The sequence below is a fragment of the Bicyclus anynana genome, chromosome 19 (assembly GCF_947172395.1).
Source record: "Bicyclus anynana chromosome 19, ilBicAnyn1.1, whole genome shotgun sequence".
In the NCBI taxonomy this organism is placed as follows: Eukaryota; Metazoa; Arthropoda; class Insecta; order Lepidoptera; family Nymphalidae; genus Bicyclus; species Bicyclus anynana.
Window position 1 is genome coordinate 13,341,551 of NC_069101.1, and position 14,780 is coordinate 13,356,330.

The 14,780-nt window shown below is 36.0% G+C and overlaps 1 protein-coding gene across 2 annotated transcripts in view; it reads left to right on the plus strand.

The window, feature by feature from the left end:
• Positions 1-6,596, plus strand: part of LOC112055216 (rho-related GTP-binding protein RhoN-like) — a 145,148-nt gene extending 138,552 nt beyond the window's left edge. The window contains exons 5-7 of one of the 2 annotated variants that reach the window (XM_052887250.1): positions 56-190; positions 2,025-2,168; positions 2,795-6,596. In XM_052887250.1, coding sequence (XP_052743210.1) covers positions 56-190; positions 2,025-2,168; positions 2,795-2,872 — 357 coding nt within the window. In that variant the 3' untranslated portion in view covers positions 2,873-6,596. Of the gene's footprint in view, positions 1-55; positions 191-2,024; positions 2,169-2,791 lie in introns of both variants that reach the window. The other variant, XM_052887249.1, reaches the window with a different exon arrangement.
• The last annotated feature ends 8,184 nt before the right edge of the window (positions 6,597-14,780 follow it).

Below are 14,780 nucleotides of genomic sequence, written 5' to 3' on the forward strand. Positions count from 1 at the left end.
TCAGCCAGTCAGCCAGTCAGTAAATCAGTCAATATATTATCGTTCTGTATTCCAGTGGTACAAAGAAGTCCGCACACACGGCGGCTCCGCGCCCGTCCTTCTGTGCGGATGCAAGGCGGACTTGCGGCATGACAAGGAGACGCTCACCATGCTGTCCAAACTACGGACACACCCAGTCACCAGCGAAGAGGTGCGTATCCGTGCTCCGTAGAGCAAGTAATGCTCCGTAGAGCAAGTAATGCTCCGTAGAGCAAGTAATGCTGCCGCGCCTGGCCTTATATGTTTTACAATAGTTATTTATGCCACTGTCATGTAATGAGGGCCATTGGTAGCACAAGTGATGTTTGTGCAATAGACAGCACGAGTGCTACTATTATTACGTGCAGTGGCATACAATACTTTTTCTACGAACATGACAAAAGAAATAAAAAAAATAACAAAGCTTGGTAAATAATATGTAATTGAAGTTGGGCATGACCTCCCAGATTTAGTCACGGCGTGGTCTCCCAAATTTTGTCTCTTATAAGGAAGCCCGAAATTTTGTAGCCAATGGGTACTATGGAAGTATTTAAAAATTAAAAAAAAATATTCTAGCACGGTTTATTGTACGGAACGTTACCAAACGAGCTGTAGCACCTAGTCACCAGCGAATAAATCCATACGATCCGTACATCGGAGAGCAAGTAATGGTATCCGCCCCTGGGTTTACCTTTTTTTACATGTATACATGTCACACTTATACATAATGTGTCTATATAATGTCTGGATTTGCCCTACAATGTGTGTGCATGTGAGGGCCAAATCCAGACATGCTATACGACATATCTGCAAACAAATCAAGAGTCTCCAGTTAAGAGGTTCGACGATCTGACTCATTTACTGGAACTTCGGAGAGCTCTGTTACATCCCTACCATCCATTGCTTAAGTCATCTCTAGATATATTACAACTCTAGGTCGTATTCCAATATTGAATAATATGCATATCATTGAAGTAAGGCCAAATGATTTCTTTGTAATCTTTATTAAAACGAATACACAACAAAGTTTTTTTTTTTAATTTACAAATTAAGAAAACAGGTTATTAAAAAGTGTTTAAAACCCCCCGAAAATAGTGAAACGTTCGCTATTGGTCATTACGAAAAATGACATAATTTTTCACGTTAATTACCACCAATCAAGATTAGATATTCAAAGATAAAAGAATACTAACAGGACGTTATAGAGCAAGAAATACTTGTCAACGTTATGGTGGTCTTGACGGTAGCCCCAAACATTCCATAGATCATTCCATTGATAGTTTGAATGCCATTCCAATGATGTTCCACATGACAATTGACTCCACTATTTGGGTCAATCTACAATAATTCCAATTAAATGGAAGTCCTCCGGCCAAAACAGCAGTAAATAAATTCTGGACTGCCATTATGTTGATTTACTGTAATGTTCTCTTTTATATACGGGGTCAGGGATTGTTTGGTTATTGGTAGTTTCATGAAGTAGCCTAGATTGATCAATGTGATTTATTTACTGGGAGTTTTTAACTATTTTAATTATCATAAGTGAACTTTTTTTTGTTACCACGAATTTATTTGTCCATTTATTGCATATCGCATTACAGCTGACCGCGAAATAAGGGTAAAGTAATAGGCACTCGGCAGTCAAGCTCAATATGGCGGCACTCATAATTTTACAAGCATCGTGGTTTTAAGCCACACAAAATTTTTTTGACTAACGAAGTTCATAAACATACAGAAATATTTCCAATATCGCAACGTAGAAAATACTAAACATTGACGTAAAATATTGTCAGCAGCTTCTTAGAGTAGGTAGTATTTTAGCATCGTTCTTTGGTATGGTACAATGGAACACGTAATCCTGATCTTAGCCTTTATTGTAGGTATGTGTTTACGCACACATACTCACTACAATACACTGTTGCGTAATCACGGTGATAGAAACCAGTCAGCAGAATTACATCAGTGTCTATTATAAAAAAAATACATTAATGAATAATATTCAACAGGCTCTATCGGTAGCGAGGCAGTTGGGAGCAACGACCTACGTGGAGACATCGGCAAGAGCCTCCAGTAAAGGAGTGAAAGATGCCTTCGAAGTTGCAGCGTTGGCAGCTCTGGGCAAGCTAAACAAACAACAGATGAAGCAGCAGGTGTGTGTAATTCTATACTATTTTTTAACTATCAACACTCACTCCACAAATCATACAAGGAGCACATCCATAAAGTGGAACCCGTGTCCAACGCAGAACATAAAACTCTCATATGCTGCGCATAAATATATCCCTGGTGTCCATCAACTTGAGGCACCGGAGTTCAGGCTTATGTGCTGTACTTACACCGATAACCATGTTAATCAACGCTGCAACCAGTGTTGAAGAGCACTCGAAGAACACGTTAATCCCAAGTCCCAAACATCAACTTTAAACACATACTTACAGGGTTCAACACAGACCATAATTTCACTGAAAACATGCGCAAGAATGTGTCCTACAGAATGTTCAACGAATACCGTTAAACTAATGCGTAGGTTTTACACCTAATGTGTAATTTCATCAATAATATTTCGCAAATTGTGTAACTCTAAAACATTCCATTACATTGACTATTCAATACTATGCAACAATAAAATAAAATGCCATTTATTGTTGCTTCAAATAATCATTATGTAATACTCATCTCAATAGAATCTCATTTAAATAATAATCATTGTTAAGACATACTTCATTATCATTGTATGCCTACGTAGAATATTTATTATACTTTATTTCGACAGAAGCAAGTGGGACGTAGTAAGAGCAAGCGCGACTTAAAAGCCGAGCTGAAAGGACGAGCGAAGAGTTGTTGCGTCATGTGATCCGTAGCTGGCCACCCATCCAGGTGGCCGCACGACTGCTAGGCGACCACCGCCCTTCCAGAGTACTGCAGAGTGAACCTATTTGGATTACAAACGTTACTTGTTCCAACGATCTCTATATGGAACAGTTTCGGGCCTAATGGACTACCCAGTGGAACCCCTCGATGAACTGATGCTTTTGCGTCCCTTTTTGAAAACTAATAATTACAATACCTATTTTAAATTAACAATTTGATGAAACAAATGAATACGGAAAGAATGAGTATAATAGGACAACGTAATATCTTTAGTGTAATTGGAACAGAGTTCGTTTTGAAAAAGTATATTATAAGAATTTATTGTTAAAAAAATAAGGTGCAATCGATAACCCCGAGGGTTAGGAGCATGAGAAGCCTGTGATAACGTAAAAATAGAGCATTTGGGTTATGAGAATAGAGATGAGTTAGAGTCTGAATCATAGAGAGACAATAGACGCTCATTTTAAATCGCGGAATATCACAAACTATGCATTACAGGGGCCTACAATCTCTATGACATTATAATCGGCACTAAGTACGTAATTTTGTGACAAATTTGGTTACATTTTCATAAAAGGATTGTCTATTTTGACTTTACATAATATGGGACAATAGTGTAACGATTAACATGAGATAGAGATGAAGCCAAATTAAAACAAAACAATATAAGGGTTTCTATTTACAGCAAACAATTTATATAAGACAAGCGTAAAGTAGTTACAAGTAAATGTGTGTTTTCATATACAGAAATTAGAATTAATGTATTATTGATGTTTTTCTATAATAAAGGCATTATTGTATGCTCTGTAAATATAAAAGATTATCCGTTTAAAATGCTAAGTAGACGGAAATCTAAATAAATGTACTTTTATTTTGCCACCGCACGGAGTTATAACAGAAATTCTAGTAATAAAGCAAGTTAAATAGAATGTAAAATATTGCGGTCATGTCGTTACATAGCGAGATCTTTCAGACAATGAAAGGCGTAAAAAGAAATGAACACGATTTCATTAAAATTAAGCATTTTCAGCGTCTCTCTTCCACAGATTTATGAGAAGAGCGTTTAGGTTTTTATGTTTTAGTATTCTAACGAATTTATTACAGTAGCAAGACTAGTTTGAATATTTTTTAATTAAAATAGATAATTTAATAAACAAAATGAATACTAGTTTTACCTACGTAACGCTTTCGATTTCAGATTTTAGATTCATTTCACTTCAGCATTTTAAACGGATTGTACCGATAACTAATTGTTAAGTGAATTCGTAAATTTCGATTAATTCAATGTGCTCAAATTGTTTAGCGAAGCCGTTATTATATTCTATATTGTAATAAAAAAATATTAGACGAATTGTTTTGTTGAATAGATGTTTTTTGTGATAATTATTATATTATTATAATAATTATAGTATTTTAAAAACTGAAAATGCACAATGATGGACAATATTACTGAATACGGAGGTCCATAAAATTAGTTCCACGTCCATGTTGCTGTTAGATTTTAGATTTTTGTACGTTTCATATGAAAAAAAATAACGTCATACCCATACGTGTCCCCTTAATAACATCCTGTATCAATAACTTATATACAATCATCCTGTAGTTGAATTCAATGTCTATTTAATTTTAATAACATTAATGTCGTTAAGGCTATTGAAAAATATTTATAAGATAATCGTTCTAGTAAAAAAGAAAAAAAAATATAGGCATAAGAACGAAGTTTTAAAAATAAAAGCGAGTGAACTGTGAAAAATTATAAATCAAATTTTGAAACACTTGATTCAAATTACGAATTATATAAAAACAAATATTTTTTGTAATTTCATTTAAAATTCGTAAAAATTCGTAATTTGATTCGAATTGACACGTAAGAGATAATAGATTTTATTTCTCAAATACATTAATATTATATTAAGTTGTAATAATTTATTATATTTTGTCTTATTATAAGTCGATGTCAAGCTTTAAATTTTGATGTTAGCTTTAATTACTGAATAAAAGTTATTATTATATTTAATATTTAAATAAACGATAGTATGTATTTTATCCAATAGTAACATTTATTTCACGACTGTTTTGAAATGTTCTCGTTTAATTTAATTCGAAATTTTATTTATTATAGAAAGACATATCATTGTAAAATGTTCACTTTTAGATCAATAAAGACATCGATGCAAAAAAATCAAAAGATAAAATGAGTCTATTAGGAAATAATTTATTTTTAGAAATTAAAAATATGTTAAAAATTAAGACAAAGAACATTAAGAAAAAATAAAATCATGTCAAGCGTTTTTTCATTAACTTGTTAGATACAAGTTAATGAAAAAACGCTTGACATTTGATTAGAAGATTTGAGACTTCATTTGACTGTGCATGTTTGTTACAATCATAATTTTTGCTATAAGAATTCAAGAAATAAGAAGTTTTTTTGATTCTTTAGCAAATTTTGCTATTTTGACATATTTTTATATATTTGCAAACTAAGTTTCACTTAAATTCAAATACATATTAATCAAATATTAAAAACATAAAATACAAAAATAACTTGAGTGTGAGATTAAAAAAAAAACATTTTTTATGCACATCTTTTAAATTAACATATATGTTCTTTTTGTTAATTAAATATCACGTGTCTCAATCGGTGAAGGAAAACATCGTGAGGAAACCTGCATACCAGAGAATTATCTTAATTCTCTGCGTGTGTGAAGTCTGCCAATCCGCATTGGGCCAGCGTGGTGGACTATTGGCCTAACCCCTCTCATTCTGAGAGGAGACTCGAGCTCAGCAGTGAGCCGAATATGGGTTGGGTTGATGATGATGATGATATGTTCTTTGTCTTAATTTTTATATTGATAATTATTGTTAAAACAAAAATATATTTCATATTGTAAACTGGAAAAACTATCATGCCTTTTTTGTTCATTTAATTTATTAAATCAGTCTTTAATATGTTTACTATAAGTTCAATCAAAGGCACTTAGCAAATCACTTTTATTTGTATTAACGAATGTACCTATTACTTTACCTGTATATTGTTAATAGATTAAGCAGTTGAATTGTGACGTAGAAAACATGCCTGTCTAGACAAATAAAAAGACCTTTCTTTAAAAAAACATACGATTTATCTTTTCGCAAATACACGAATCACGCATGAGTAAATTCAAACAAAATTGTATCCATAAATAAACGTTAACTAAATACATGTTAGGTAGCTTTTTGCTTTTTCTATAAAGGTAGGTAATTATTTTGTGTCTATTAAGGTTGTAAAGAAAGTTCGTAAAGTTTTCATATTTTCTTGTTTTGCACAACAATTTTTTGCCTGTTTGGCAAACTGTATATATTCATTCGATAGAGGTTTTACTGCTCTACAAAACTGAGTTATTTGTTTTTTTGGACAACTTAATTTTTTAATACATTTCTGGTTCCGAAATGAACTAAAAAATCAGCAATCATTCACTGAGTTCTAAAAGCTGCCTGCCTATAAACACTTAGATATAAAAATATTTGTACAGTCTAGACACGCATGTTGACTAATAATATAAAAAATAAAATTGTTTTTATTTACATAAAAAGAAACTGAATAGTATAAATGGTTAAATGTAAATGAGTTTGTTTGCGACCGTCGCGGCAGTAGACAGTTTTTAATTAAGCCCACTTTGAATGTTGTTTCTAGTAAGACTATTGAATATAGCGTTCAATGTTTTTGATATTTGTCTTTTATTTTCGATCTACCCTCTAAGCTCCTCTACCCATTTGTGTAATCAAAAGGGGAAAGTTTGTGTGTAGCTACACACAAACTTGGTGTCTGTTATTCTTTCACGCCGCAACTACTAAACCGATTTGGAAATAGATTTTATTCTGGATTGACACATAGACTATGTCTTTTGACGGCCACCGTGGCGCAGTGGTATGCGCGGTGGATTTACAAGACGGAGGTCCTGGGTTCGATCCCCGGCTGGGCAGATTGAGATTTTCTTAATTTGTCCTGGTCTGGCTGGTGGAAGGCTTCGGCCGTGGCTAGTTACCACCCTACCGGCAAAGACGTACCACCAAGCGATTTAGCGTTCCGGTACGATGTAGAAACCGAAAGGGGTGTGGATTTTCATCCACTTAACTAGTTAGCCCGCTTCCATCTTAGAGCCACCACTTACCATCAGGTGAGATTGTAGTCAAGGGCTAACTTGTAGGGGAAGTCCGGGAGACTTGACCCCCTTTTTACTTAAACGTATTTAAAGTTGGATGTGTAAGTGGTAGCGGCTCGATTTTTTGCAAGTAGAGCATATGCCTAAATAGGTATCGTTATACATTAATAGAATGGCAGTATGATAAATATATTGGGTGCTGAATTCCTTTTTTTAAAAAATGAGATGTGGCTCATATCTCCCCAGCCCCTGGGAGAGTTGATCAGGAGATGAGGGAGACTTGACCATATGCATATAAATCAGAGAAAACTACTAAAAAACAACAGTTTTATTGAAAATATTTAATAATAAAACACACAAATGATTTAACAGAGTAGATAAAATTAGGAATAGGCACACACTTTTGAATAACATTCAGCATAGAAAGCATTTAACATTCGTCTTTGTCAGTCAACCCAACGCAATCTTCATGAACATATCTTTTGCATGAATTACACATCAACTTTGAGAGTTTTTTTTGGAGTTCTGTTTGGTAAACTTCTTGCGGTTATAACCCTCCTTGGGTTTGTATCGAAACGGCATGATTTTCCTTAAAAGAATAATAAACAAATTAATTTCACTCAACATCACATACATTGATCTGACTTCTAGATCAGTAGCTTAAGCACTCGTGTCACGTATATCAGAATCAACAGTGGAATCACGAATACTACCATAATAAATACCAAGAGTCAGTGTTCCATCCCTGCAATATATTGCGGGGATGGAACACTGACTGATCTGAACTGGACTCTGAACTGATCTCTTGGTACAGAAGCAGCGTTCACTAGCACTGTAACAAATGTGTCGTTAAACAATAGGTACCTACCTACAATCAAATCAAATTCAAACACAGCGCTGGAGAATTCTACCACTGATCATGTCTCCCTAACATGAGCCTGGTCAAGTCTCCCGCACCCCCCTTTGCCGTATTTAACAGAAGTTTTCTTGAAACTATTACAACTGCGGTTTAAACTGCTTATCTTAAGTAAAACTATATTCATCATTAAAAACAATACGATTAAACAACACCACTTACCTATAAAACTTTTTGATTTATTGCTTATATTATTATTATTATATTATTAATCCAAAATCGTTGATATTTTTACTTTTCTACCACGAAACCCCGTTTACGCCGCTCGTTGCAAAACTGAACTGATGCCGGCCAAACTGGAGTCGTCATTATACGCGCCTCATGTACGAGTATGAAGCAAGCTGTCAAGGCGCCGGTCACGCGAAATTTAAATCCAAATATTTGAGGTGGTTCAAGTCTCCCACCTGAGCAAGTCTCCCGGTTTTCCCCTAAAGAATAAAGAAAAAAAAGAAAATGTCTAGGCTTCGTCTGCGGATCTCCTAATTTCTGATTCGATCACGCAGAGAAACTCCAAGCATAACTCGCTCAATCCGCTGACTTTGAGCCTTCTAATAAGGCCCATACTTAACGACCAAGTCTCGGATCTGTAGGTCTTCACTAGCAACAACTGATCGAAGACTTTCGTCTTCAGGCACTTGGGAATATTGGACACGATGAAATGTATATAATATATATAGCTATCTTATTCTGGTAATCGCTTATTTATTACGTTTTATATCTGGACGATTAAAAGTCTGTATTTTTGAAACCTGCTACCTCCAAAAGCCACTACGGCCTAAACTCCATTGTTACCTATGGTACTATTAGGAGCAGGGGCAGAAAAACATATTAAATAACGAAGATCTGGTCAAAACAGGCTTCCGTTCTATAACATCAAATATATATGTATAAGTCGTGAGTTCGATTGCGAGGGCGTAGGTGCATGCGCCTCCAACTTTTCAAACGGTGAAAAAATAACATCGTGTGGAAACCTGATAATTTACTTAATTCTCTACGTGTGTTATGTCTGGCAATCCGCATTGGGCCAGGTGGTGGACTATTAGCTCAACCCCTCTCATTCTGACACCAGACTCGTGTTCAACAGTGAACCGAATATAGATTGTTAATAGTAATGATGATGATTTATGTACAAACAAAATCCGCACGCACAAACTTGTAGAATAAAAGTCAATCTCCTAAAAGTTGTATCCCGAAATTAAATTATTTCATTAGTGAAACTGTGGGCTCCATTAGGAGGACAAACTTATTACAATTTCATTTGGTAGGACATTGGCATCGGGACATAAATTGCGTACACTTTTTTTTGGGTTACGCGAAAATAGTTTTGAAACGTATTCTTTTAGGGCCTACCCATCTTCCATGGCATCAATGACATGCAGTCCGGTCTCTTGCCATCGTCACGTACCAAATCGTTAATTTTTAAACGGCAGGCACGCCGGTGACAAGAGACACATCGGATGATGTCGTTGAGGCTAGCGTGCCGGTTACGGTTAGTGCTCCTACTGCAAGAAAGACCGTGGTGTCCGAGTTTATCGATTAGCTCTCCACAGATACAGCAATGAAGAGAAACACGGAGCGCCCAAGCGAAGGCAGGTGGCGATACGGAATACGGTTGTGAGTGTGACTGAGCTGGACGAAGGAATTGCTTGTAGCCAAAGGCCTGATTCCCATTCTCCCACAGCCAGCAAACGGGCACGCACCGCAGCGCTGGCGTAGGTACCTACAAATAAGTTCCTCTCTTACCAGTCTGCAGAGCGGCTCATCCCACTATCTCTGGGAAAATGAACTTTTTGGTTTACCTATTTATATGACCAATATTTCCATTCCCCTTCAACTATAGTCAGATAAGACTGTGTTAGGAACTTAAGAGTGGATAAGTATAACAATAAAAGTCCAGCGAACAGGGATAGAACCACGGTGATGTTTACTGTTGAGGTATTAAGGTTTGATAGCCCAGTGGATAGTCATATCCACCTCCGATTCGGGAGGGTGTGTGTTCGAATCCGGTCCGGGGCATGCATCTCCAACTTTAAAAAATTTAGTAGCACGAGTTCAAAACGGTGAAGGATTAACATCGTAAGGAAACCTGCCTGAGAATTTTCTTAATTCTCTGTGTGTGTGAAGTCTGCCAATCCAGCCAGCGTGGTAAACTACTGGCCTAACCCCTTTTATTCTGACAGGAGACTAAAGCTCAGCAGTGAGCCGAATATGGGTTGATAATGATGATGAATGAATGATCCATATATGACCAATATTTTTATACCCCTCCAACTAGTCAGAAAAGACTGTGCTAGGTCGGGACTGGATTGAAACATCATCTCTTGGCTCCTTTACCGTTGAGATAAGAGTTTACCGTTTAGCGATTCCGGCTAAAACACTGAGGTTTGATATGGAACCGATTAATATTTCCGTCCAGTTCCCACTTGACCGCCATGTTTAATATCGCGGTGCAAATTCCCAGCGAATATTGTCACGTCGCGCCGACCCTTAATATTGTCAGCGGTCACGACTTTTAATAAAAAGTTTACGAAAATTACACCGAAGGAAAATTGTACCTAACTTGTTGAGGACAAATTTATTATACAGAATTAAGTTTTTTTGAGTAATCTACGGAGGGTAAGGCGAATGATCTCTTTATTTCATGTACTGGCACACGCCACTCGGTTTCACCCGCTTAATTCCCTTTCTCGTAGAAATACGGGGAAAAATATAGCCTACAGTACACAGGGGATAAAATATAGCCTATAGTACCTGTAGTGTAGATTTCTAAGAGCGAAAGATGTTTTCTAAATCAGTTCAAAAGTTCGGTCAAATCAATCAAATATTTCCTTCATATGGGCCCACTTACGCTATATGTCTTGTTTGCAACTCTGGTTTTATCTACGGATCTCCATCTGATTCGAGCACGCATACTCCAAGTATCCATCTCTCTACGTCGCCCGATAAGATATATGTTTTTATGAGGCATAGATAATGACCAAAGATCTCTCTCAGAATCTCAATAATTAATCATCACTAAGAACCAAAAACACAGGCACCAAAAGTGCTGATGTTTTCAGATTTTTATAACAGCGGCAGAAAACAGAATGTTGTAGTTTTATTTACTTAGGTATTTGTTATTGTACAAAATACATATTAAAATTAAACCTAACCAAGATGCAACACAAACCACAGTTGGTTTTACTGTGCACTGGTTATCATTACATATTGGTACAATATTAAAAAATAGTAGATTGTTATACAAGGGGCTAAAAAGACCCATTATATACGAGGTATTTTTAGGGCCCGAGACGAAGGCGAGGGCCGCCTAAATAGAAACCGAGTTTATAATGGGTTTAGCCCCACGTGTTACACTCTGCTTTTCACTACGATTGCGAGAAAATAAAATAGTTTACAATATTCAATGATTTATATTAATTGAAAATTAAATGTACAAAATCTACAATTTTGGATATTAAGGGAGATGCTTTTACCCGGCAACATAATTTCCGACTCCTGTGAAGATGAATAATGACTATTTGAGGTAAACGTGGAAGATAATAGTTTAAAAAACTACTTTCGTAAGTGAATCCATTCGTTGTTGTTTTCTCCACATTACCTAGGTAGGTATTTAAGTAAATGCGTCTCGACTTTGATGGTAACAGATTGAAAATTTCATCCATCTCCAAATTAGGATCACCATTATCACTAGATGAAGACAACAATAACAATTAACGTTGAACAATATGTATGTTAAGGTCACAAATTTACAATAAATTTCATTAATAAAAATCAAGTATGGATTATTCACGGCAATATTGTTTTAAAAATTCTCGCTTTTTAATTTTATTTTTCTTTCACGAGAAAAAGGCAAAGGTATTACACCGTACAGGATGTCCCATGTCTTCAAATCTCACTCTATTCGCAACTCAAACAAAAATTAAATAAAAAAATGAACGCATTCCACAGACAAGAACGCTGCATTTCATTCTAATTTAAAGTTTTTTATTTATTTTTCAAAACAATCAGGGCCTTACCTATAATGATTCTATTTTCGAATAAAACCTCCTCCGTTTTATAGTAGGCTAGTGCTTGGCTAGTACTCGTAACAGACAAGAATTAAAAAAACAAAATTACTTTAGCCCCTAGAGGCTAAAATGCTTGTTTAGCCCCGCCGTGGAGTGGTAATATGACAGTGTTTTGAGCAAGAGTAGTGAAAAATATATTATAACAAACAAAAAGAGAAAAGAAAAACATAGAACAATCATTATCGGGTAGTAAAGTTGTAGTTCTATTATTCAACTCTTTATAGAAATGTTTTTACATAATAACCTATGTTATTGTGAAAGTCCTCGTAAAATTCTATGGGTTAACTTTCGGGGCATTTTCGTTGTTATTATTTCCTATTATTCCACTAACATCGCTATATACAAGGCAGCGACGATAATAAGCTACTTTTTATATGAAGTACTGTATACATTATATTTTACTTAGGTTTTTACATTAATTGGGATTATCAAGTCATAAGCCGAGCGCCTGCAATAGCGGGATCTACCTCATTTTGGAATGTAGTTTGTCAGCCTATGCTCCTACCACAGGTAAATAAGGGTATGCCTCAGACCAATTAGAGAAGTACCAGTATCGCACCCAAATTTACGAACAAAATTGTCTGTCATTTTCTGAGGAAAACGAGCTTAGATTTCGTATATATCTTACACTAAACTAGAAGTTTTTGACCGTTTTTTACACCATTTAACTACACAAAACGGTATTTTTACGGAGATCTTTAACTGATGAACACGATTTAAACTATGAAACATCGATTACTTTATAGACAGTTTGTATAATCTCACAAGATCGTTGATCATGTACTTTGACAGAAAAGTAACGGCTAGCGAGGCAGGTCCTATACAATAATTGGTCTGAGGGGTATGCCCAATGCCCATCCCCGGCCCTGGCCTACCCTAACCACATAACTACATAACTATAGTTTACTTATATCCAAAAAAATCTTGATAACTCTAACAATAAAATCTTAACTTTTTCGGAAAATGTTTGCTACAACGTTTTACATTTTTAATTCAACTTTAATTTGTCTTTGCACATGCAAAGATCGTAGGCCATACATCCTGAGTATTACGACATTTTTTGAAGACTTCCGATTGGTTTGTTTGTCTGTTTTATTGATTGATTAGTAAGCTTGTTGGTAACAGAAAAAAATATACTGTCCGCGTATATCCGCGAACTTATTGACTTCTCCTCGTTTATTCGTTATGCTATACTATCCAGATCATCAAATACCTACCTGTACCAATACCAAGAAACCAGTACCTGATAATGCAACCCCAGAGAAATCGATGGAACTCTTAAATTTTTTAATGAGTTCAGTATTTATTAACAACTTTATTAAGGACTGAATTGCACGCAACTCCGTTAGCGTGAAATTCAGTCCTTAATCCCGCGAGAATCATCATCCAGGGTATTATCTATCTTCGTTTCAAGCTAAATCGATTCAATCGTTGCGGCGTTAAAGTAACAAACATCCAAACAAACTTTCGCGTTTATAATATTTGTAGGATATTTTAATGAAATGAATATTGTAAAAAAAAAATTAAATTACCAACTCAATCAAGACAGATAGAGTCAATGGCCCATCACGAAGTTGTCTTGCATACTGAAACAACTGTTCAGTGTAACAAGCTTGTACGAAACGTGCCAGCGTAATGTTATAGCGACTAAGCTCGTAAAAGTATATGAGCCATCTCTCTCCGGGTACGTTGTTATTTTTCTATTTGCCACTAACGCTGATGTAAATATGGGTGAGGGGGATAAATGTGCATATTTAGATCATAAAACTACGTGATATCATACTCTGAGTGTAGGAAGATATTCGCTATATGTACCTATTCGTCTAAGAATATCTACAGAGTAAAAATATCTTTTACGAGTTCAGTAACTCAATCTTCATTTATGATCACTTTGTTGTTCATCTCTTTGTCGAAACCCTTTTTGAAAAAGGTAGTGGCGTGAATAAGGTATTTAGGGCATAATTAGGGTAGGCATTATAATGATTTTTTTATAAATATTATTTGTCATATATTTTTGGTATGGGTATTTTACTGAGAATGCGGTATGGGTATTTGGCATGGTTGCTATGGGTAGGAGAGGAGTAGAGGTAGGGAAGGGAAGGGTGGGGGTAGAATTTCACGCGGTCGAAGTCCCGGATGTCCGCTAGTTTCGTTTCGACGGCCTCCGTGGCGCAGTGGTATGCGCGGTGGATTTACAAAACGGAGGTCCTGGGTTCGATCCCCGGCTGGGCAGATTGAGATTCTCTTAATGTGTCCAGGTCTGGCTGGTGGGGGGCTTCGGCCGTGGCTAGTTACCACCCTACCGGCAAAGACGTACCGCCAGTACGATGCCGTGTAGAAACCGAAAGGGGTGTGGATTTTCATCCTCCTCTTAACAAGTTAGCCCGCTTCCATCTTAGACTGCATCATCACTTACCATCAGGTGAGATTGTAGTCAAGGGCTAACTTGTAAAGAATAAAAAAAAAAATAGTTATCAAATAATGAAAAGATCATCTCAAATCATTCATCTATTTCAGTATAACTCGCTTTTAAAACTATTAGTGACTTCCTTGAAGAAATTATAAAGGAAAAGGAGAAGGAGGAAATGAGAAGGAAAACAACAACAACGATATAAGAAATAGGCAATAGTGTTTCCGTGTTTTAGGCTGAAAGCCGGGTACACGGCTAACAGGGTGGTAGGAGGGGTTTTAGCCGGTAAGAGTCCGGCACTACCCTTTAGGGTGTCCATGAGGATTTCCCCTCCTGAGAGGAAAAAAAAAAAAAAG